The sequence below is a fragment of the Xyrauchen texanus genome, chromosome 24, assembly GCF_025860055.1.
Source record: "Xyrauchen texanus isolate HMW12.3.18 chromosome 24, RBS_HiC_50CHRs, whole genome shotgun sequence".
Lineage (NCBI taxonomy): Eukaryota > Metazoa > Chordata > Actinopteri > Cypriniformes > Catostomidae > Xyrauchen > Xyrauchen texanus.
The window spans coordinates 21,718,921-21,743,325 of record NC_068299.1 but is presented as its reverse complement, the minus strand read 5'-3'; the positions used below and the strand labels follow the sequence as shown (position 1 = coordinate 21,743,325).

Sequence of the window (24,405 nt, the reverse complement as noted above, 5' to 3'; positions counted from 1 at the left end):
CGAAGAGCATCCATATTAGAATACCACAAAGACATGTATAAATACACTCATATCAGATTGAAATTCTCACTTGGTGAATATTACAGGCTCTGGGACCTTCAAGAGCCTGCCCAGTTTGATAGGGCAGATATTAAAGGGAAGTTGTTACATTGGCGAATAGTTTTAAGCATAAACCTCACTAAATTTGCTAGAGTTTATATAATTTTACTTTGAATAAATGTATCTTGTTTTCAAGAAATTGTTAACCCAAAACTACGTTAAAATTACGTTATCTTTTACTTACCCTCATTTTGTTCCAAACCTGTATGACTTTCTCTCATATGTGAAACACAAATAGAGACATTAGGCAGAATTTTAGTGACAGATTAGAGAATGTCATTTTTGGATTAACATCCAATTCTTATAATTCACAAGCATATGTTTGGGAAGGATTAAGGGAAGAGGTTGTTTAATAGTTTTATTAAGCAGTGCGATTTAATCTAGCACTATGAGAATCTCATTTATTATAGGTGGCTGCAAAACACAGGGCAAAGTGAACATGCTTTCTTTTTGCATTTCTGCATTCTTTCACCCACTTGTTATTATACCCCCCCCCTCTTTATTCAAAAATTTTTCTTGCCCATCCGCTTGAATTCTCCTCTTGTTAAAGGTGTCCCAATCTGTCTGAGAACTGAGTGCCCATCTCACACTCATAGGAGCTGCACACACACACACACCAACATACACATACTCTGGGAGAAGCACTTACCACACTGGCAGGCGCAGAGCTACGCACAAACAGCTTCATACACCAGCTACAAGACAATAGGCAGTTCCAACTGAAGGACATAAAGCCAAGCTCAGAGCTCCAGCATGGATGTACTGAGGAAGGGATTCTCCATCGCTAAGGAGGGAGTGGTGGCCGCCGCCGAGAAAACCAAGGCCGGGGTGGAGGAGGCAGCTGCCAAAACAAAGGAGGGGGTCATGTATGTGGGTAAGTACAGATCCAACTTAGGGGAGAAAAGTGAGACAGATTCAGAACAACATATAACAATTCTCTATTCAAATTCTCAGTCTCAAAAATTATTTTAATTACAGGTAATGTTGTGTAATATAAATATAAAGTAATAAGATAAGAAGTTATCAAGAATCAATATTTAGACTTGAAGACCTTTTTAAAATTATACATAAATACAATATGCATACTACTCAGTAAATGTTGTTTTTGCTTATGATTTGTAATGAAAAGAAAACTAAATATCAGTTTTGGATCTTAGATAACAGAATTATTAGTCACTGATGATTACAGTCCTGAAAAGGGAATGAAAACCAGGGCAATGAGGATAAATGTGGGGCACAAGCCCTTTATTACATGTGACTGCTGTGTTCAGTCATCTTGTGACAGTAAGTGAACAACACTGAGCATTCAAGGCATACTAGCACTCTCCACTTACCAGTCTCCTCTTATTTTTGTAGATCACAAACTTACCTGCCTGAACTGAGTCACTAGCAATTAACAACACAAACCCATACAGTACACACATACAGACATAGATAAGAATAGATAGAAACGAGCCCCTTGCCTGGTTCTTTGAGTCTTCATCTTGGCATTCCTACTGTGGCTTTCACTGTCAAGAATGAGTGGGGAAGAACGGGAGGGAGAGAAAGAGATAAAGACATAAGTGAAGGACAGGAGGAAGGAAGCACTTTCTTTAAGGGCAATAATCCTTCAGGATGAAATAAATCTGAATTGACCAGACACTCTCAACATGACAAAAATAGAAAAGTCCAACATGTTTATTTTGCATCCATAAAACTCTTTTAACTATAGCCTGTGGAACACCGTATCTATACGTCAACCTTTATGTTAGTGTTTCTGCTACAATCTGATTACGTACTGTATCAGATGTAGTAATCTATAGTAACATATTACATGCAATTTGGATTATGTAATCTGATTATTTTAATAAGAACATGTAATTAGATTGCATTACATTTTAAAATATGTGTAATCATATTAATTACATTTTTATTGATTACATTACAAATCAGACAATGGCAATAGCTACAGTGTAATTTAGTTTTTATGCTTCCAAATTTTAAAAGAGCGATCTAAACCAGAGGCTTAGTTAGGCTACATACATACAGTACATACAATAAATAAAAAATACATGCAAGTTATCAGCTTTTGGTCAAAGCATTATTTGTAAAGTGGTGGCAGCTAATCTGTTTTTTGATAACACATATTTTCTCTTTCGTTTTGCTTTTTAAGATTATGATCAATGTGGCACACATCATTGTAATCCCATTCCCTTCCAGTCCACTTCACATCCCGGTCCACAGATACCAGGGTCTGCCCGGGTCAATGCACAATCTTTTATGATTCGTAGTGGCTCTCAGTGTGTGTACACACCAGTGAAATGTGCCTGCCAGTATGGTATGGTGGAGAGAAAAAAATTCTGTTTTCAGACTGCTTAAGAGCTTGATGTATACCTAGAAGACGGAGAGACTGCTTAGTGCCAGTTTTAGCAAGAATTTTAAAAATCAGATGAGCTTGCAGGTTAGAGGTTAGGCCGAGGATGGAGAGGAGGGAAGGAATGTGTGTGAGACTTGCGGTGGTGAGTCTGATTTGAAGCTGGAGGTTAAAAAAAATAGTTTTTGGCAGGTAACCTAAAAATGTCCTTTGTGTGAAAACATTTAAATGAACTGCTTTTTTTTTCTTAAGTCAAACATATAACTAAATCAACCTGACCACATTAGGTTACACAACCCCACACTAGGTTATACAAGCTTTACTCACACAACACATACAGTACAATTTTCTTCAATTTAAGACACCTCAAGCCACAGACTATACTATAATCTATTAAAAAGTCTCTAAACTGTACTCCTCATAGAACACTGTTATATACTAATAATTCACATGCTTGGCTGCATATGCATTTTCATAATATATTGATGATTCTCAAACCTCTCAAGTCTTTAATTTGAAATTATCTTCACATATAGATCACAATGAGCTCACACAGAACTACCACTTTACTTTCTATCACATTATATAACACCAATTTCATTACAAAACTGTGTGAGGATGGTCCAGATTAATTATAGTTTGCAATGAATTCATTGGGATTGAAGTACATGGGAGATTATGTAATCCAAACAATTATACAGAATATAAATTACGGTATCATGGTGAAAAAGATCTAGAATAAAACATGCTGTACCATATTTGTGGAACACTTTCATATCAACCAGGCTAAAGTTATAATCTATGCACATCTTTATTTAGTACATCACTGTCTCTTCCTTTTAATCTTAGTGGAGATGCAGCCATAGAGATGTTTTATGCAGTTTCACTTTTTTTTATTTTATTTGGAAGTAGCATCATATTGCAGCAGTGGTTGGGCAAGAGTAATATTTTCCATCTTTATTGATTATGACATCAGTAACTTAAGATTCCAGGCTTTTGTATTTGTTTTGCAAGCTGAGGCCAGGCCCTCAAGAATGTGCATGCTTGATAGTAAATCAGCTCTTTGTCCAGAACAACAAGGACAATGTCATGCCTCTCTTGAGGGGTGCATTTGTTTTTCTCTGTTTGTGTCTCTCTAAATAAGTTGGAGGGGAGAACTTTTACAAACACATTGCTGTGGGTTTAAAGATTCTGGGAAGGAACAGAGCTCAGGCTTGTTCTGTGAACCACACGTGTGACAGAGATTCAGTTCTGGAGATGCCAGGGCTTTTCAGAGGCCAAAGTGTTTTTTTTCCCCCACTGTTAACAGAGTTAACATTCAAGAAGCATCTCTGGGTAGAATAGATGTTTCCTAATCTGTATCATGCTTAATAGCACTTAATGGTGCCAATCTACACAGCCTGTAGCCTGACTGAAGATCAGAGGCATTTTACTGGCAACAATTTGACAGAGGGTCTTGGGAAACAGAGAAGCTTGGACTTTGCAGTTCCAGAAACTATGTGAATGGATCTTAGGACAGAACAGGAAGGACTGGAGCCAGACTTGAGAGCATCAATTGATTAGCAGACATCTGGCTAAAAATAAGATGAAATTGAGGAAAATTGTTTCAATGAGCTCCATCTGAATATAAAAATATGCATTTAAAACATTTGTTTACAGGAATGCCTAACTGGGAGCTTAACATAATTTCATCTTCCATAACTTTGCAATACATTTTTCCTTTTATTTTTGACAGGAACAAAGACAAAGGAAGGTGTTGTAACAAGTGTGAATACAGGTAAAAAAAAAAAAAAAGCAAGACATTGTTTTTCTCCTAAAATACCCTAATCTAAGGTCCCAAATCAAACTATAAGAGCACTTTTTATATGCTCTATAGTTGCCCAGAAAACAACTGATCAGGCAAATCTTGTGGGTGAGGTTGCTGTGGCTGGAGCCAATCAGGTGTCAGAGAAGACGGTGGAGGGGCTGGAGAGTGTGGTCGCATCCACCGGTCTAGTCAAACCGGTGAGGACAAAAATAATCATATGCATTTTTTGGAAGCGTATCATTTGTTAAACCTTTACATCTGCACAATTTGAACTTGCATTGATGTCTTGAGGTGCACTATATCATTGTTATTTGTAGGCCTATATTCATTCAATACATATGCAGACATAAGATTTGAATTGCTTATTGCACTGTTTCTGTCATGGAGTTGGATTTATTATTTTATAGAGATGTTCATGCTTTAATGTGCTTTTGCTTCTTACCTAATCATGGACAGGATGAGCTGGAGAACACACAGGTGCTTTCAAAACTTAATAAATGCATGCCTGCAATAAAAGCATGCTGAATACTCTCATCCATAAAAACTCAAACACATCATCATTAAAAACTAAAATCTTTCCATTAGAACAGATCAACAAAATAAACATTTTAACAAAAATATAAAAAAAATCTTCATCTCTTATGCTCTTGCTATTTAGGAGTGAGAAAGGCCTGCATTCTTGAAATGCCTCCTCAGTGAACCAAAAAATTTGCCACACTGCCTAGCAAGAGTTAAGTTCTTCATAAATAACTAATTTCTGAAACTTCCCAATTGTTGCTCTGCATTTTTATGAATTCTTAAGCACATTTCCAGTTCCATTCTTAATGATTATAGGATCGTTCCTATTCATTCAAATGAAAAAGCCCACGAAGAAACAACCCTCGGCCATGCAACCATTATCAGCAGCACCTTGAACATTGACAACACTGTACAGCAATCAGACCACCAAGATTGAACAACCCCATTCATGAACATGAGTGAAATATCCCAGAAAGCATTGCAACAAAATAGATGGAAATGAAGAATTGATCCATGAATTCACAATTCCATAACTCAAATGGCCTTGTGTCTTATAGTTGTTATGCTTTGCAGTGGCGGATTTAGGCATTGGCGACATGGGCAGCGGCATGGAGGCGTCCACACAGACAAGTGTGGGCCCTGAACTCCACCAGCCATCTCATTTACAATCACCCCTCCCCCCTTCAGTCAACAACTTTGGGGGCATGCTGAAGCAGGTTTCGCCCAGGACGTCATTCAAACGAGAATCACTACTGATGCTTTGTAAAAACCTGTAGGGTTAAAGATGTGACAAACAATGTGAACTCTTTTCCTCAACTGAGTGTGTTACTGTCTTTCTGCCTCCAGGGGGAGTTCTCGAAGCAAGAGGGAGCTGCAGGACAGCCTGCAGATGCAGGACAGTAGGTAAAAGATCTGATAACCTCTGCATTTTTACAATAGATACAGTATCTATGGTATTTACCATAGTAGAGAGAGTGCACGGTCAATTAGCGTGTTACTACAGTAAATCACTCTTTGTGGATACCATACCAATGAATGAAGAGAGCCGCAAACTGACACCTACCTGTCGCAAAATTGTCCGTGTCTGTTTGCATTGAACAGCAATTGTATCACAGTACACTAAACACACAGATGACTTCAAAATTATTGTTTAGTGTAAAATATGTTGGTAGTTTATTGGACAGTTGGTCAGTTCATTAAGTGATGAGCTGTTTATTCAGCACACTTAAGACTCCTCCATAGACAGTCTATTGTTTCCGCTCCAGCGTAACGGCCATTAAATGCCTTTGCGACTGCCGCAATATGCCATTTTTGCAAACCTTGTCGGCTCCCCTTGACAGAGGGGCTCTGACAAAATAGCATGAGGTGTAGGGAGGGAGACCATTCAAAGAGAAGTTGGGGATAAACTTTAAAAAATGCTGAACATGCTTTAAAAAGTAGAGAATATGATGCAAATGTAATACCACTCGTGTGATAACTTTTTGGCTTATTGGACTGTTGTATATAGGCCTAATATACATATAGTGATACACCCGGTCTACGTTCACACAGTCAGTGTTTGGGATTGACACAGGGGCGGACTTAGCATTAGGCAAATGTGGGCAACCGCCTAGGGCCCCTAAAAGCTGAGGGCCCCCCTAAAAATACAAATTATGTTTTTTATTATTACTAAGGATGAAACTTAAAAAATGTAGCCGTTATAACACCAATATGATTAATATTGCTGTTACTTTTAGCTCAGTCAATGCAAACATCCCGCTCAGATCAGGCCTTAATGGAATATTCCAAGGTTTTACACAACTACGCAAGTTCGTGGAGGTAATAGGCAGGGAAACCTCGAGTGCTCTAACTTAAGAGCATGGATATGGACATGCTTTCAGGGTTAAGGTTGTAGGATAATCTATGTAGTGGAACTACATAATAATGGGTTACATGGTTTAGGCCTGGAGTACTGGGGTCTGCCCAGGAGTGGGCGCTGGGTGGTGTTCAATAAAGGCGAGGCTTGTGGAAGAGACGCACGAGTAAGTGTGTGTGTTTACTCACGCAATAAGCAAGAGAATACGACATGGTGTCAGAAGTGGGATACTCTAATAAGCTTGCGGAAGACGTTTTGTTTCGGGAGGCAAGTAAAGTTTTATTAGTTTGAAGTCGCAAAGTCAAGGAACAAGCGGCAGGAGAACAACGCGCTCTAGGTGATGCAGCAGCCCGGGGGAGAGAGCCGCCCGCGGCGAGCCCGTGTGCTACGTTCAACATCCAGCCCCCTGAGCCATTTAACTTCTCCAAACCTACCGAATGGGAAAGATGGATCCGACGGTTCGAACGTTTCCGTCAGGCCAGTAATCTCCATACTTCCACGCAAGCCAATCAAATAAATACACTCATGTACTCATGGGCGATGAAGCGGATGACATTTTAAAGGGGCTGAATCTGACGAACGAAAACAGTGAGCGATACGACGCATTCTTTGTTGTGAAGAAAAACGTAATATATGAAAGAGCACGTTTCAACATGAGAAAACAAGGAGAAAACGAACCAATGGACTGCTTTGTGACTGCACTGTACTCCTTCGCCGAGCACTGCAAATATGGGCCACTACACGATGAATTAATCAGAGACAGGTTAGTCGTTGGTTTAAATGATTTACGTCTGTCAGAGCGAATGCAGTTAGATAAAGATCTAACGCTGGAAAAGGCCATTGATATGGCGAGACAGACTGAGGCAGTGAAGCAGCAGCAGAGTAACTTGCGTGGTGAATGCATTAATGCCAAAACGTCTGACTCTGTAGATAGAGTCATAAGTAAAAGCAAGTCATTTCAAAGCAGGCAGAGAGTCAAAAGTGCTCATGGAGCAAAAGACAAATTTAAACAGTCACAATCAAGATGCCACAAGTGTGGAAAAAGCCCATCTCATCCAAAAGCACAATGCCCTGCAAATACTGTACTCTGTCATGCCTGTGGGAAGAGGGGACATTACCAAAAGGTGTGTGCTTCATCCAGAAAGGTGAATGAGATTCAAGAACAGGACCCTGGCATATTTTTAGGCACTGTGGTTGCCGGGGGTGACCCCTGGCTGATAGATATTAAAATAAAGGACTGTGAAGTACAGTTAAAAATCGACACAGGCGCTGATGTCACTGTTATGCCAGACCATGTCTTCCATAAGATATTTAAAGAGGGCAACAAACCAGCACTCCAGAGAGTGACCAAGCCTTTACTTGGACCTGGATGCTCACCACTTAGTGTGATTGGAGTTTCAAACATGCAGCTTCTGAAAGGAGACAAGCACATATTGGAGGACGTGTATGTTGTCAAGAGTCTTCATTCGCCACTGCTAGGTAGACCCGCCATCACCAAATTGGGTCTTGTCACACGTGTTGATGGTGTAAGCATTAACACATTACAGGAACGCTATCCAAAGCTGTGCAGTGGGCTAGGACTGTTACAGAGGCCTTACACCATTGAACTGAGCCCAGGAGCGGTTCCATTTTCCCTCAAAACTCCACGACGCATCGCTCTTCCACTCATGCCAAAAGTAAAAAATGAACTACAACGCATGGAGCGGATGGGGGTCATAAGCAGGGTGGAAGAACCCACAGAGTGGTGTGCAGGCATTGTCGTGGTGCCCAAAATGTCGGGTGATCCACGCATTTGTGTTGACTTAACAAAGCTCAACGAATCAGTGCGAAGGGAGAAATTTATACTTCCTTCAGTAGATCAGACTCTTGGGTTGTTAGCGGGAGCTTGTGTTTTTAGCAAGCTAGATGCAAACATGGGATTTTGGCAAATACCTCTAGCTGAACAGTCCGCCAAGCTGACGACTTTTATCACACCATTTGGGCGATATTTCTTCAATCGTTTGCCCTTCGGTATCGCATCGGCACCTGAGCACTTCCAAAATCATATGGTAACTAAATCACGGAGGGCCTGGACGGTGTGGTCTGTCACATGGACGACGTGCTGGTGTGGGGGCGTTCTCAAGAGGAGCATGATGTACGCCTTCACGCAGTGCTCCAAAAGATGGAAAATGCTGGCGTTACCCTAAACTTAGACAAATGTGCCTTGTCGCAGCATGTAGTCAAGTTTCTCGGCCACATTATCTCAGACAGAGGAGTGCAACCAGACCCAGCCAAGACAGCAGCAGTCCAGGAGATTCCAGAGCCAACAAATGTCAGTGAGCTAAGGAGTTTTCTTGGTATGGTTTACCAGCTGGGGAAATTCATTCCTCATCTGGCAGAAAAAGATAAACCCCTCAGAGATCTCCTGTCCAAGAAAAATTGTTGGTTCTGGGGGGAAGAGCAAGTCAAAGCTTTTAAGAACTTGAAAGGAGACTTGTCTTCTGCTCCAGTGCTGGCCCTGTACGATGCAAACAAGCAACTCAAAGTATCTGCAGACGCATCATCGTATGGCTTGGGAGCAGTCCTGCTGCAAAAAGAGGGTGTTGATTGGAGACCTGTGGCCTACGCATCACTGTCTCTTACTGCTATTGAGCAAAGATATGCACAAGTTGAAAAGGAGGCCCTTGGGCTGACCTGGGCATGTGAGAGATTTCGTGACTTTTTGATCGGACAACAATTTGAGATGGAAAACGATCACAAACCACTGTTGAGTCTCCTTGGTGGCCAGGATTTGGATGCCCTACCTCCCCGCATCCAGCGGTTCCGTATTCGACTGATGCGCTATTCATACAAGATTTCTCATGTTCCTGGAAAGAGCTTATGGACTGCTGACACTATGTCACGTGCTCCGCTACCTGCTCATAGAGAAAACATGGATGTGGAGTTCATGGAAAGCACTAACATTTACGTCGACAGCATTGTGGAGCATCTCCCAGCAAGGCAATCTTACCTGGTCAACCTGAGAGAGCACCTCAAGTCGGATAGTGTTTGCTCAAATGTCATGAAAATGTGCAAGGACGGATGGCCTGAGTCAGGTTGTTGTACAGGGACCGAGAAGCTCTACTGGTCTGAGCGAGCTTACCTACCTGTCCACAATGGCCTCCTTCTGAAAGGTACAAGACTCGTCATTCTCTCGGCTTTGCGAAAAATGTCCTTGACAGGCTGCACGAAGGGCATCAAGGAGTAGTTAAATGCAGAGCACGTGTACGGCAAAGTGTGTGGTGGCCGGGACTTAGCCAGCAGTTGAACGAGCTGGTTCTGAAATGCCATACTTGCATTAAAGAGCGCACTAATCACACTGAACCGTTGATCCCATCGGATCTTCCTGAGAGGCCCTGGCAAAAGCTAGGAACAGATCTGTTTGTCCTGAAAGGGAAAACCTATCTTTTAGTTGTGGATTATTATTCACGGTATGTTAAGGTGGCAAATCTTTCACTCACCAGCTCTGGAGATATTACTACACACCTAAAGTCTATCTTTGCACGCCACGGCATCCCAGAGATATTAGTGAGTGATAATGGGCCACAGTTCTCGTCCAGCACTTTCTCACATTTCGCAGGTGCTTATGGATTCAGACATGTCACCAGTAGCCCAAAGCATCCACGCAGCAACGGAGAAGCCGAGCGGGCTGTACAGACAGTAAAAAACCTTCTCAAAAAAGAGCAAGATCCTTATCTTGCCTTACTGTCATATAGGTCGACTCCACTTCAAAACGGGTACAGCCCAGCCCAGTTGCTCATGGGACGCCGCCTTCGTACTACGGTGCCAACCCTCCCAAGACTACTGGACCCCTTGTTACCTGATGGCACTGCCATAAGTGTTTGAGAGAGAGAGAAAAGAAGTGCAGATATGAGATATTTCAACAAACGGCATAGGGTGCATGACCTGAACAAGCTCTCACCTGGCGATCAGGTGTGGGTCACAGATCAAAAGGTGGCTGGGACTGTGGTAAAGAAACATCCAACACCCCGTTCTTACCAGGTGAATGTGCCTCATGGAACTGTTCGTAGGAACCGGCATTTCCTCTTTCCTATGGATGTACACGATGGTGATTGTGACACCCATGCTGGTTCCCAGTTGTCTGAGAACAGTACAGAGACACAAAATGCTCTGACACCCCAAACATATTCTGTCAGTCCAACGGGAGCAGTAACCATAACCAGATCTGGGAGGCCAGTCGTAAAACCTAAAAGACTGGATTTATAGTCACTTTGCTGTAGCAGTTACAAACTGGTCACATGTCTTCACTCTAGATCCGCAAACCACAATTGTATGTATTGCACGTATAAAGAAGCAGCAAAAACTGATAGGTGATCACTTAAATGTGAGGTATTATTTTTTTTGAATGTCTGTATGCTTCTAGAGGATGAGTTTTCATAGTGGTGAGCTTGTTACTGGGAAACACTGTATTCAGCATGTTTCTGAGATTAAGAGAAACACCACAGTGGGATGAGTTCCTATAATGGCCTATTCAGATTATTGGTCTATTTATAAAGCACTACAATGAATATATAAATCAAAGTATTCATGTTTTTATTTATTACAAACCCAGAGTAAGAAACTTGGCCTAAATATTCTGTAGTTTTTTGGAGTTTTAGTAATTCTTTTCATTTTAACATGAAAATTAATAGTTATAAAATATGTAATTATATCAAAATTTGTTATGGATAAGGTTTTAATTAAAATGTGATTATTTATTATGCTCTCCCGTAAAAGTTGGCAGAAAATCCATTCTAACTGGCTAGCTGCTATAGGCAACTCTTGTGAGACAGAGGCAGACTCATCTGGTAGTTCGATTAATCTGGTAACAAAGTTTTGTTTAAAATTGACCAGGCTTCTACAGTGAACACCTCTGAGAAGTCTAAAACCTTTTTATTAGATTTGCCAAAGCTTGCAAAGATTGTCTTTGAAGCTACTTGTGTGATTAAGTGGTAATTTGAACGAGTTACCACTTTTATGGCATACCACTCTAAATAATAAAATAAAAATACAGAAAATAATAACAATGAGGAGGGCCCCATTCCTGTATTTTGCCTAGAGCCCCCAAATCAATAAATCCACCCCTGGATTGACAACTGTGCAGACCATACATAGACAAACACACATGCGCACGGTTGATTGTTGAGATAGAAGAGTCCATTAGGTGGCAATATGCACAATATGCTGTACTGTCAAGCAGTAGTCGAAGAACATATCCTTCTCTATCATTTTGTTGTTGTTGTTCTTGCTTCATCTAAATGGCAGAGCCTCAGTTTTCTTCTTTTTCATCCTTCAGAGCAGGTGTCCTGTAAATGACATGACTTGGTGCTGCCCTCTAACGTCTGGCAGCGTATAACAAAGTAATTGTACTGCGCATGTGTCGAGCGCGTCCATTTGCACTCGTCCACATGAGGTATACTTTCAAAGCTGTGAGCAAACAACTTTGTGCGATACGGAACGGAATGTGCAAAGTGAATTATACCTGTGCCTTTACAGAAGCAACCAAAGTCACAACGATATTCTAACAGCTGTAGCCGTAGTAAAAGTAAAAAAAATGACCATGTCCATAACACCGGTATGTCTTTTCACAATTGCAGCCGCTTTATTAAATAGATAAGTCAGATCGAGGTGCAAGTTAATTCATCAGATCATACACTGTAAAAAATAAAATTACCATTTGTCCAGCGTACTGTGATTTTTGAGTCACATATATTAGGAATTGTGAATAACTGTGAATCTACATAAAAATACATGTTAATCCAACAGAATGCTACAAAATGTCACACTACATGTTAAACAATGTTTTCTGGACAAACGTTTTTATGTTGACCGGCAAAGCTGGGAGCAAAATAGTTTGCGCATGCGTGATGAGAAAAAACATTGCGCCAAATGCACAGGGTTTCCTTCTCCATTTTGTGCTTTAGCTTCTCGTTTTATCGGTCCCATGTGGAATTCGCTCAATCCTGATTCTACGAGGATCTAAATATTGCCCTACTGCTGTAGGTGAGTATTAAAATTACTTTGAATTTCATGCATGCAATGAATTGTATATTCCTGAGCTGACGGTGTTTTATTCAGTGGTGATTTCGTTGACGAATAATTTTCGTCACTGAATTTTTTACAGACGATAACTAAATAAATAAACCGTTTTGAATGGGAAAAAACTATGACAAAATCTGAAGTTTTCGTCAACAAATAAAAACTAGACGAAAGTGTTAGATATGGAATATTTGGGAAGAGATCCAGTCAGAGCATGTCCTGGGTTTGTGATATGTGCTTGCAGAAAACTATGAGAGCCTGGCCACTACCTATTACGTTTAAAAATTTTAATGTTTAAATGTATATTAGCTGTTTCTATGTGCAGTTTCAAAGTTGAAATTTCACACACGCATAAAGACGCGCCGATTTATGTTTCTGCCGGTGGATGCTCTACGTAAATTTGGTCCGTTGGTACCTATGGTTGCTACACGTGAGTGCTCGGCATTCTCCGTGAGTGCTCGGGCCCTGAAGCACCCAGGGATCGGCGCCTGCACGCATATGTATACGTATATTTGTGCTTATAGAACAATAATTCTTAAAAGATTTCTTTGTACATCATATGATTTTAAATATGGGGACATAAAGATATTGTTTAGGTGTAAAATGTGACTCTTAAATGCATTACATTCTATATTTTATAATAAATGTAATTAATATAAAGTTGAGATTCTTACAATTTAAGGTTCTAACTGATCATTTTCTATTTTCCAGGATGATCCAAGCACTTAATGCAGTGTAAAAACTGCAAATTCAGCAGTTCAAGTGAAGATGTCCTTCTGAAGCACTACCAGCTGCATCACCAAAGACTTTCTAACTGGCCTTGCATTCATACGGAGTGCGTTTGTGTTTTCAGAACTGCAGGTGCTTTAAGATCCCACCTATCTAAATCACACCCCATCAGTGACACGGTCAATCGAGAACTTTCAACATTTAATTGTGAATTGTGTGAATTCCGAGAGATTTGTAATGAGAATTTATTTTTTAGTCACCTTTTAAAGCATCTTAAATGCAGAGAAACAGTTCAGTGTCCCTTTACAGGATGTGGATTTAAAACAAACAATCGACCAACTTTCAGCTCTCATAGAAGCAGAAATCACAGAAATCATACATTGAAGGACTTTCGAACTGCAATACAAACTATCTCAGAGAGTGTTGATAATGAAGTGCCATGTACCTCACATAACACTTTAGATAGTGAATTTGGTGAAGAGGATATAATAGAATCTTTTGAAGATGTAAATACTCAGACACTTGAACGCAAGATCGCTTCACTTTTATTGTGTATGCAAACTGTGTTGCATGTCTCAAAAAGTGCTACTCAGAAAATAGTTGAAGAACTTAGAAGTATTTTGTCATTCTCCAATTCGCATGCCCTCCATAGCATAGAATCGATTCTCACAAAGCACAACATTAGAATTGATAGTACGACAGTCAAAGACATTTCAGATTCTTTATTTCTGACAAATCCTCTTTTTGCAGCCATATCTGAAAAAGGTACTTTGTCTACTGACTATAGAAGAAATGTATATTACAAAGAGAACTTCAATATAATTGAACCTACAGAATATCTTTATGCACATGCTCATAAAGAACACTTTGTTCATGTGCCAGTCATTCGGGTGCTTAAAACCTTGTTAAGTCAAGACAGTTTTGTAGATAAAATTGAGTTCACACATGAACATCTACCTGGATACTACAGTTCATTTCAAGATGGAAAGTACTACAGGGAAAGTGTATTTGTTAAAGTAGAAGAGGTTACTCTATCCTTAGCCTTTTATATAGATGATTTTGAAATTTGCAACCCATTAGGCACTTCAAGAACAATTCACAAAATCACTGCTGTTTACTGGGTTATCTTAAATTTACCTGCAAAGTGTAGATCTACTCTAACATCAATCCAGTTAGCTGTTTTAGGAAAAAGTGTTGATGTCAAGAAATTTGGTTATGATAAATTTCTGGAACCCTTGATAAAAGAGTTAAAAACTCTGGAGCAAGATGGTGTGTTTGTGGAAGCTTTGAGCCATCACGTGAAGCCAACTGTATTTTGTGTGTGTGCAGATAATCTTGGAGCGCACAGTCTTGCAGGCCACCAGGAAAGTTTTAATATAGATAAGTTCTGTCGATTCTGTTTGATTAGTCGTGATCAAATCACAACTGTCAAAGCAAGTGACTTCCCATTGAGGAGTGTTGATCAGCATGATTTGTTTGTTGTACAACTTAAGCAAAGTGACATTCTCCAGAGTGTAAATGGTATAAAGAGTGAGTGTGCATTGAGTAAACACTTAAGATACTTTCATCCAGTTACTGGATTTCCCCCAGACATTTTACATGATTTCTTTGAAGGGGTCATACCGGTGGAATTGTCTTGGTGCCTTGGTGATTTAATTTTGAAAGGTTTCATTACTCTTGAAGGACTAAATCACTCCATTAAAACATTTCCTTACAAGCACTTCGACAAGGTCAACAAACCAAAGACAATTCTAAAATCAGGCCTTGCTAAAGGGTCAATTGGTGGGAATGGCCATGAAAATTGGTCTTTGTTGAGGTTACTTCCTCTCATGATTGGGAATTATATCCCAGAACATGAACCATCATGGGATATATTAATGGATCTAAAAGAGATTGTTGAAATTGTTTTATCAAACAGTCTCTCTGAGGAAACTCTGTGTTATCTGTCATTTAAATTGTCCGACCACCGCTTGCTTCTTACCTCCACTTTTCCAGACCTTAAATTAAAGCCGAAGCACCACTTTATTGAGCACTACCCGGAACTAACAAGATGTTTTGGACCTTTGGTGAGTTTGTGGACTATGCGATTTGAGTCCAAGCACTCTTTCTTTAAGAAAGTTGTGCGTGATACTCACAACATGAAAAATGTGCTTCTTACTATTTCCATGAAACATCAGCAGATGATTGCATACCATTTGGATGCACAAAGCCTTTTAAATTCAGAGTTGTATGTTGAAAAAGTGGATGTGGTTAGCATATCATTGTTGGATGCAACACTGCGGTGTGCTGTACAAAGAAAGTTCCCAAATTTGCACACTGTGTCACTGTCCAAAGATGTTCGTCTGCATGGAACTCAATATGCTAAGAACATGGTTGTTTCTGCAGGACACTGCAATGGACAGCCTGAGTTTTTCAAGATAGAGAGCATGTTGCTCTGTTCTGCCAATGTGTCATTTATATCAAAAAGTTGCTCCAGCTGGTATATAGAGCATTTGAGATCTTACGAACTTGTTGAAAGCAACTATGCTGACATGGTTGTCCTTGATCCTGGTGACTTAAGTGATTATCACCCTTTGATTCCATACAGTTTTGGAGAGAAAGTGTTTGTGACCCCGAGGACATATCTGCAGCACTGATTGCCCCTAAAATGGTATGTGGCAACATTTATTTAATTTAAAAATGAACAAAAAATAAGTAAACAAACAATTGAAACTTTTTCTTGATTTTACAGGCTTTACTACTGCGAGTCATCATTTCCTCAACTGAAGCCCGGCGAGTTCAGCTTTCTGAAGTGCCTAAATCAGTGGACTCTCTTATCAGTATTCTTCAAGAGAAGCTGCAACTACAAGGACAGTTTTTTCTTCAATTTGAGGACCCTGATTTTGGGAATGCGCTTTGCAACCTGTCTGAGATCTCAGAATTGCCCAGTGAAAGAGCAGTCTTGCATATTCAGTGGTCCAGGTCTTCACTTCATGAAACCAACAGCCTATCATCCATCTCATCTCTTGATACTGCTAGTCTCGACAACTCTGAAGCGTCCTCCCACAGCCCCACAGTCTCTGGACAAAGGTATTTACGCACTGCCTCAGAATGGCCTCTGCCATTTCCCATACCAACTCTCTCTTTTGATGTCGAGCTAAAGCTACGACGAGGGAATGAGACATGGGAAAAAACAAAAATAGGCATTGATGTGACTAGAGACTTAAAAATTGAGGTTCTTGACAAAATTGTGCAGGCTGTGTTTGACATAAAGGCATATCCGGACAATCAGGAAATTGAATCCATTGCATCTGCACTGATTTCCAAGTACCCTTGCCTTAAGGAGCCTGGCAAAGGAAAGGGTTATGAGGGATGGTTGATCAGCATAAAGAACAAACTAAACAATTATCGGGCAAAGTTACGAGTGGCAGGTTGCAATGAAGTCAGTGTGAACAGGAAGCGAAAAGATGATGGAAATGTTTTCACCCTGAAGAAGGCAAAGCATGGAGAAGTCAATCATGTCCCCGAACATCCTTGCAACCACACTGACACTTCACTTGAAGAGCAAAGACTTTTATTGGTGGAAGAAACAAAAAAGGCAAGAAGGAACATAGCAGCCATAAGTGAAAAAATGGAACTAACATTTTCCCTTAGGAGAAAAGAAGTTGTCCAAGAGCAACCAATGATTGTAGAGGTTCAGGAGAGGTGGCCTGCACTCTTTTATCAAGAACAGGTAATTATATCATCTTTTATTTTCTGCTTTCTTAATAGGTGTTCAGATCACAGTAAATAATGTGTACTCGTTGTTTTTTAAGAGTTTTGTTAATACAATTCATTTGTTTATGAACAGATTTGTGAGGAATTTTTCCGAATTACAAACAAAGACCTTCTGGGAGTCTTCATGACAGCTATTGACATGTACACACTTAAGCTCCTGAAACTTTACAGAGCCAGAAAAGGAGCTTTCGGACAGGACATGGATGCACTCCTAGATAGACTTGATGAAAGGGTAAGTTCAATTTCAGTATTTTGATGGTTTGATCTGTTACTTTGGCTGATGATAATTCTTTTGTATGTTTATCAAGACGACAGACATAGTTAATCACAGGAGGACTGCTGCTTTGGAAGGTCTCCCTGTGTTTCTTCGTGAGAACCCAACCGAGCTTTTCAAGAAGTGTAAAGTATGTATCAAAGATTTTAAAAGGAAGTCTAAAAGGATTAGTTCACCCAAAAATGCAAGTTCTGTCCTGAATTACTCACTGTCATGTCATTCCAAACATGCAAGACTTTTGTTGAACTTCAAAACACAATATCAAGATATTTATAATAAAATCTGAGAGATATCTGTCCCTCTATTAACTGCTACGCAACTAACACTTTCAAGGCCCAGAAAGGTAGTAAAAACATAGAAATTGACTACAGTGGTTTAATGTCAATTCTGTGAAGTTACGCTAAATCTTTATATGAAAATAGATAAATATTATATCTTTTTATTAAAAAAATAAAAATTTCCCAACACACCTTCACGAGAGTACTATGACGTATGCGTGTTGTGTTGGCGCAAGAGCAGATTCTCACCCATCCTGGAAGCACCAAAAACAAACCAAGACCTAAATTTACATCAATGTAGAGCTTCATAAACGAAGCTTGCATACAGCATCCCTCTTTCCCTATTTTTTAACATTGAAACGCTTCCAGATTAGAATGTCTGCCCTCACGTCAACATAACACACATGCAACATGGTGATCTTATGAACATGCATACAGTCTCTCCATGCCAATTACTGCTATCAGAAACCGGTGTTACTCGTTTTATAATTGACCCACTTACTTACTGCTCATCCCCTGACTCGTTCTACCATTGCAGACTCTGCTGAACCACGCCCGGCTTGCCACAGATGTCTTTTTTTTTTTTTACATACAGAGCACTCATATCGCTTTTCAAATTGAGCCTAAAAAAACTGTAGTCACACGGGCTACTTTAATGATGTCTTTACTACCTTTCTGGGGTTTGAAAGTGGTTGTGGCTGTCAGTAGAGGAACAGAAAGGTCTGATTTAATTTAAAATGTCTTCATTTCTGTTTTGAAGATGAACATAAGTCTTACTAGTTTGGATTAACATGACTGTGAGGAAATAATGATGGAATTTTCATTTTTGGGTAAACTAGCCATTTAAAGTAGAGTTGTCCAAACCTGCTCCTGTAGGGCCAATATCCTGCAGAGTGTGGCTCCAACCTACCTGAAAGTTTCTAGTAATCTTGATAATCTTGTTCAGATTTAATTAATTGGAGTTAAAGCTAAACTCAGCAGCACAGTAACCCATAGAGCAGGATTGGACACTCCTTAAACCGTTTCCAGATTTGGTGTTTTCTGCTTACTATTTACTATTATTATTTATTTTTACTACTATTATTTTATATAGAACAATCTAGTCCTGGTCTTGCCATTCTTTGTTGTCTTTAAAAAAAAAAAATAAAAAAAAATCACTTTTGATTAATCACATTTGATTTTGATTTCACATTATAAAACTATCTACCACTACAAAGCTGAAAATTCATAGTGTGTTCATACTCTAAAAACAATAAAATACCACTTGCTTTTCTTTTTCTTTTTTTTTTTTTTAAATAAAGCTAACAACTTGAAATTTAAACTGAAATATATTTGTATTGTGTTTGTGTCACAGGAAACTGAAGATGGGACAAAAGGGGTCTCTGTTGGCATTCTCTATGTGTTGGAAGATAACACCCAAACAACATCACCAATGATCTAGAACATTGCTGTTATACTGGAGGAGGTTGTTGTTCTGGAAGGTCTCCCGGATGCCTCTACTGCTCTAGCATACCTGTTTGGCCTTCTCTATGCTCTAAACTTTTCATATCCTAAAAGCCTCAAGTACACTTTTGATACTATTCAAAATTTGTTCATGGAGCTTGGGTCTGGATGCACCCAACGTGTGCTTTCTCTCAAAAACAAACTGCTAGGAGTGACAATTTAACAGTGTGATGGCATACCTTGTCATCAACAAAGACAAACTATTTTGATACCAAATTTTGAGTGTGGATGCACCTTAAAGAAATGGATGTTGGCGAGGCATAATTGGACCTGTGTTTCAAGTTGATTTAAGATGACAGTCAAGACACTTAAAATACTGTTGTTGTTGGTCCTGTTGTTGATAAAAAACAAGCATTGAAGTTTTGTACAATGTTTACAATGGATAGTTTTACTCAAGACATTCATATTTTTGTTGCCATTTTTATTTCAAGTTAAAACAGATTTCAAGCTCTTTTACAATTTAACACTGCACTCTCTTATTAATAATCCTTCTGATAGTAAAACTGTTTAGTCTAAAATAAAAAGCAAGCATGTGTTAAGCTGCAATCTAAAAAATGTTGGAATTGCTTCCAACATTCACACTGTGAATATAATCACAAAACCAGGATGCATGGTATTATTTTTTATTTATTTTTTTGTCAGCAAATTCAGTGCAGTTTGATATTGTTTTGAATGTTAATGGATCTGGTTTTGCCTATGATTTTTTCTAAAGACATCTGAAGTAAATTTGGACAACTATTTCCATGTCTACATTTTAGTTTAAATTGTTAATTAAAGGGAAAGTTCACCCAGAAATGAAATTGTCATCATTTACTCAACCTCAGGTTGTTCCAAACTTGTGCGAGTTTCTTTCCTATGCTGAACACAAATTAAGATATTTTAAAGAATGTTGGTAACCAGACAGTAGACAGTAGAAGTAGACTTCATTTGTGTTTTGGAGAGGAAAGCAGCTCACAAAGATTTGGAATAACATGAGGGTGAGTAAATGTTGACCAGAATTTATTTCTGGGTGACTATCCCTTTAAGATTTCAATAACACTTAGAATTGACAAAATATTTTATACATTCTTAATGCAATGTTTACAATTTGCATGTGTTCAGAACTGAAATAAACGGATGAAGGAATAAGAACATGTTTGTCATTTGTAAATAGATGTAGAATCACTATATATATGAAAAGGATATGTGCCGATGCTTTATTTGGCCAATTAAACTTTTTACATCCAGGAAACAGAAAAAAAATAATAACCTCAACAACAGTAATTGTTGTTTCAATTGCTGTGACAAGAATATATTTATTTGCAAAATACGAAGATCAAAATAGCATGAACGAACAAATTTACGTTGGCTAAACAAGGTAGTATTAGTGAAAAGAACTAAAAAATAATTGTTGAGACAACTCAAAAGTCTTACTGCATCAAGTTGCCTCATATTTTTATGTTTTCTCAACTATTTATTTTTTACAGTGTAATTATCTGACAGGATCTTTGAATGTTTTATAACCACGGCTCGCACCCGTGAGTAGCTGGTGGAAGACAGTAGCTGAATCTTCGGGTGACCCGCAGCTAATTTCTCCATCTCCGTGAGTTAACAAAACCCCACATGAAACACACGAGACACCCGTGTACAGCCGTGGCCAAAAGTAGTGGCAGTGACATAAAAGTTTGCTGCTGCAGTATTTGTAGATTATAATTTCACATGTTTCTATGGTATACTGAAAAACAATGATTCTGCCCAAAAACACTGCCATGAATAAAGAATGGTACCAAAACGTCTTGCAAGAGCAACTTCTCCCAACAATCCAGGAGCAATTTGGTGATGATCCGTGCATTTTCCAGCATGATGGAGCACCATCATGGCTGGAAAATGCATCACAAGGCAAGACTGATAATGAAGTCGCTCGGAGAATAAAATTTTTGTCCTAATATCAAAGGTCTTACTTGAACAAAATTCATTCTGATCCAACGTGAATTTTCTTGATAAAAGAATATGATCGTGCCTGCTAACACGTGCATGTAAAATGGTTAGAAATGGCATTTTAGCTTAGTGTAAAGCTGACAATTTACACAAGGTTTATTTCTATTTCTTCTTTTCTAAACTTCAAACTTACTTCTCTGTCTGCTTGTATGAATGTGACACATCATAAGAAATGTTTCACTGCTGTTCAAATGCACTTTGGATCACATCATTTATATGTATAAATGTTTTCCATCTGAAAGGACTAAATATTAAATGAAACAAATGACAATTAAATGCAAAGTAATCTCTTCAGTAATCAAAATACTTTTTGATTTTAACTGTATTTGAATTACCAATTATTTAAATTGTAACTGTATTGGAATACAGTTACTAATATTTTGTATTTTAAATACGTAATCGAGTTACATGTATTCCGTTACTCCCCAACCCTGTTGATGCATCACACTGTCGTGTGGTGTACACGAGAATTCGGAAGTGGCGCTTTTAGACCTTATTCATGCTAGCATCATCTTTGATTATTTAATGGGAATGACAACAAGGCTGTGAGAGATAGACTTACCATCTCTTCAATGGCATGCATGATATAAAGCTCCTAGTTCGGCCATTTCAAACAGCATCAGAGTCCTGGATGGAAGTGCCAACTTAAAGTTAAAAACTTAATAAACCTAACGATTTGCTTCAGAAGACATTCATTGATTGAATGGAGTATTGTATGCTGCTGAAATGTGACTTTTGGACCATCAAAGCACCTATTTTCTTGCATTATAAGGACCTGACAGATCTTCTTCTAAAAATCTTCATTTGCGTTCTGCTGAAGAAAGACTCATTTGGGATGGCATCAGGGTAAGTGAATAATGAGAGAGTTTTTGGGTGAACTATTCCTTTAAGAGTAATTTTTACTTGGATATGTCTTTGAGTCAGTATGTGTTCTGATGTGATGTGATGCCTTATGTCTGAAATGTACCACAGCTTTTAATCATAAAATCTAAACAAATCCTTTGGAAAGTGACTTAGACTTTAGGGACAACATGTCCAGACAATGGCAAACAATGCTGGCAGAAGTGTTTTTTTTTTTTTCCTGTTTTTTTTTCTTCAAAGATTGAACAAAAACGGTACTGTTTATAATTATATTAGATTGTAGATACTGTATTTATTTAGGACAGTCATGTGAAGGCAAGAATGTGAGACCTTGACACTTTCACCAGTTAATTGAATATACATTCTTACCAGACAGGTTTTATGTCAACGGCACACTACATCATAGCAATGTGTACTAAGGTTCAGAAATAGTTATAATGTCAACAAGAAAATGGAAACAAACAGGTCTGGTATAAAATGTACCTCTGTGTTTGAATGCAGCAGTCTTGCCACTTCAATTCAAAAACATTTTACCAAGCCCTGAAGAGAAAACAATAGTAAGTCCTACCTACCCATGTACTGTAATCATCCTTCTTCATTTCAGGGTGATGTTTTGATGAACGCCCCTTGATGATGCCTGCCGTGATGCCCTGCTTCTTTGCTTAAGTGGAGAGAGCTAATTAGCTGCTGGCCATGCTTGAATATGATCATTGCTAAACTCCTGATGGACACAAAATAATATCCTACTTCACAGAAAACAACCAGACCATGTTTTTTCTCTTTTTCCTCACAAACAAACTCAACTTACCTCAAGTTTACCTCCTTCCTTCACATAGACATATAACATATACAGAGTTACTCCTGTAAAATCAGTTTATTATTTAGCTATGTGATATTTATCTATAGTGTGTAATGCACCTAACTTACCACATTTGTGACAATATTAAATGCACGTGCTTGTGTTTTGGAAATTCTTATAAAAACAAAAAGCCTGTCTTTAATACCTGCCTTTAAAACATGTGTCTACCAGTTTTCCTCCACCCAATACAATGAGGTTACTTGGATTAGAATAGAATTATTTCAGATACAAAAACTTTTGAGCCTATGCACACTGTCAATCTATTGTCAACTGTTGTTGCTTATTACATCTAAGACAATGTTTGAGACCAGGACCAGAAAGCAGAACATGAAAAATATTCAGAGTTCAATACAAGTTAACCTTAATCGACAGCATTTGTGGAATAATATCGATTACCACAAGAAATTATTTTGACTTTCTCCTCCTTTTCTTTAAAAAACACAAAAATCTGGGTTACAGTGCGGCTCTTACAATGGAAGTGAATGGTGGCCAATCTATAAACATTAAAATACCTGCTGTTTCAAAAGATTAGCCACAAGATGTAAACAATATGTGTTAACATGATTTTAGTGTGATAAAAATAAGTTACTAACCTTTTCTGTGTAGTTACAGACAATTTTACAACTTTGTTGCCATGACGATGTGTGATGTCAACAACCCCAAAACAAAAACGTTGCAGCTTAAAGAATACATGCGTTTTGATAGAATAATTCATGTAATTGCTTTTAGAAAATTATTAGCTTCACATTTCTGCATTTACACCCTCCAAAAATTGGTCCCCATTCACATCCATTGTAAATGCCTCACTGTAACCTCAGTTTTTGCTTCTTTTTTTCAAGAAAAGGAAGAATGAGTACAAATATTTTGTTAATTTCCAAGTCTGTTTAGGTATTCTTAAGTATTATCTTTATTAAGTATAATTACAGAGTGATCAGTATTGTATTAAGGCTTTGATGATGTTATTTTCTGTACAGTTATTTGCTAATAAAAATGTGCAGATTGCAAGGTTTCAGATTTGTTGAGGTCTGTGGAAATGCTTACATTCATTTTAACAAACTCATAAAATTCATGTACTTGACTTATTTCCCTTAAAGACTGAAATGACAGCTGATTTATTTTTAAATACTCCATCTGTAATAAATTCAGTTTTGTGAACAATAAAATAAAAATCATATTCTATTCTTTTCTTTTTGCTTATAATTTTTAACCACTAATCCAGTACAGCGACTCAGCTTTGTTATTGCTATGCAAAAATAATGTAGAAGGAGAATCACCAAATCCAATATCACTGCAAAGTGTTTATATATGATTTATTTTTTTTCCCCTCAATCCAAAAAAAAGTTATTTACAAAAGAGGAAGGGCAAGCTCCACCTAATATACTGTAAAGCTAAGAATTAATGTTTAAGAATACCATCAAATATCAAGGTACGTCATGCACACCCATCCCTCTCTTCATCTCAACATATCTGCACATGAT

General features: G+C 38.4%; 2 protein-coding genes across 2 annotated transcripts; both read left to right on the top strand.

Annotated features, from left to right (window-relative positions):
• The first annotated feature begins 833 nt into the window (after positions 1–833).
• Positions 834–24,098, top strand: LOC127617418 (synuclein-like). Its single transcript, XM_052089382.1, has 5 exons — positions 834–973; positions 4,188–4,229; positions 4,329–4,456; positions 5,625–5,681; positions 22,673–24,098. The coding sequence occupies exons 1-4, from the start codon at positions 853–855 to the stop codon at positions 5,679–5,681; spliced, it is 348 nt and encodes a 115-aa protein (XP_051945342.1). The 5' UTR covers positions 834–852; the 3' UTR covers positions 22,673–24,098.
• LOC127617417 (uncharacterized) lies at positions 13,479–20,676 on the top strand. The gene is made up of 6 exons (XM_052089381.1): positions 13,479–13,551; positions 16,007–16,069; positions 16,151–17,131; positions 17,249–17,407; positions 17,484–17,579; positions 19,082–20,676. The coding sequence occupies exons 2-6, from the start codon at positions 16,067–16,069 to the stop codon at positions 19,166–19,168; spliced, it is 1,326 nt and encodes a 441-aa protein (XP_051945341.1). The 5' UTR covers positions 13,479–13,551; positions 16,007–16,066; the 3' UTR covers positions 19,169–20,676.
• Positions 24,099–24,405: the final 307 nt, after the last annotated feature.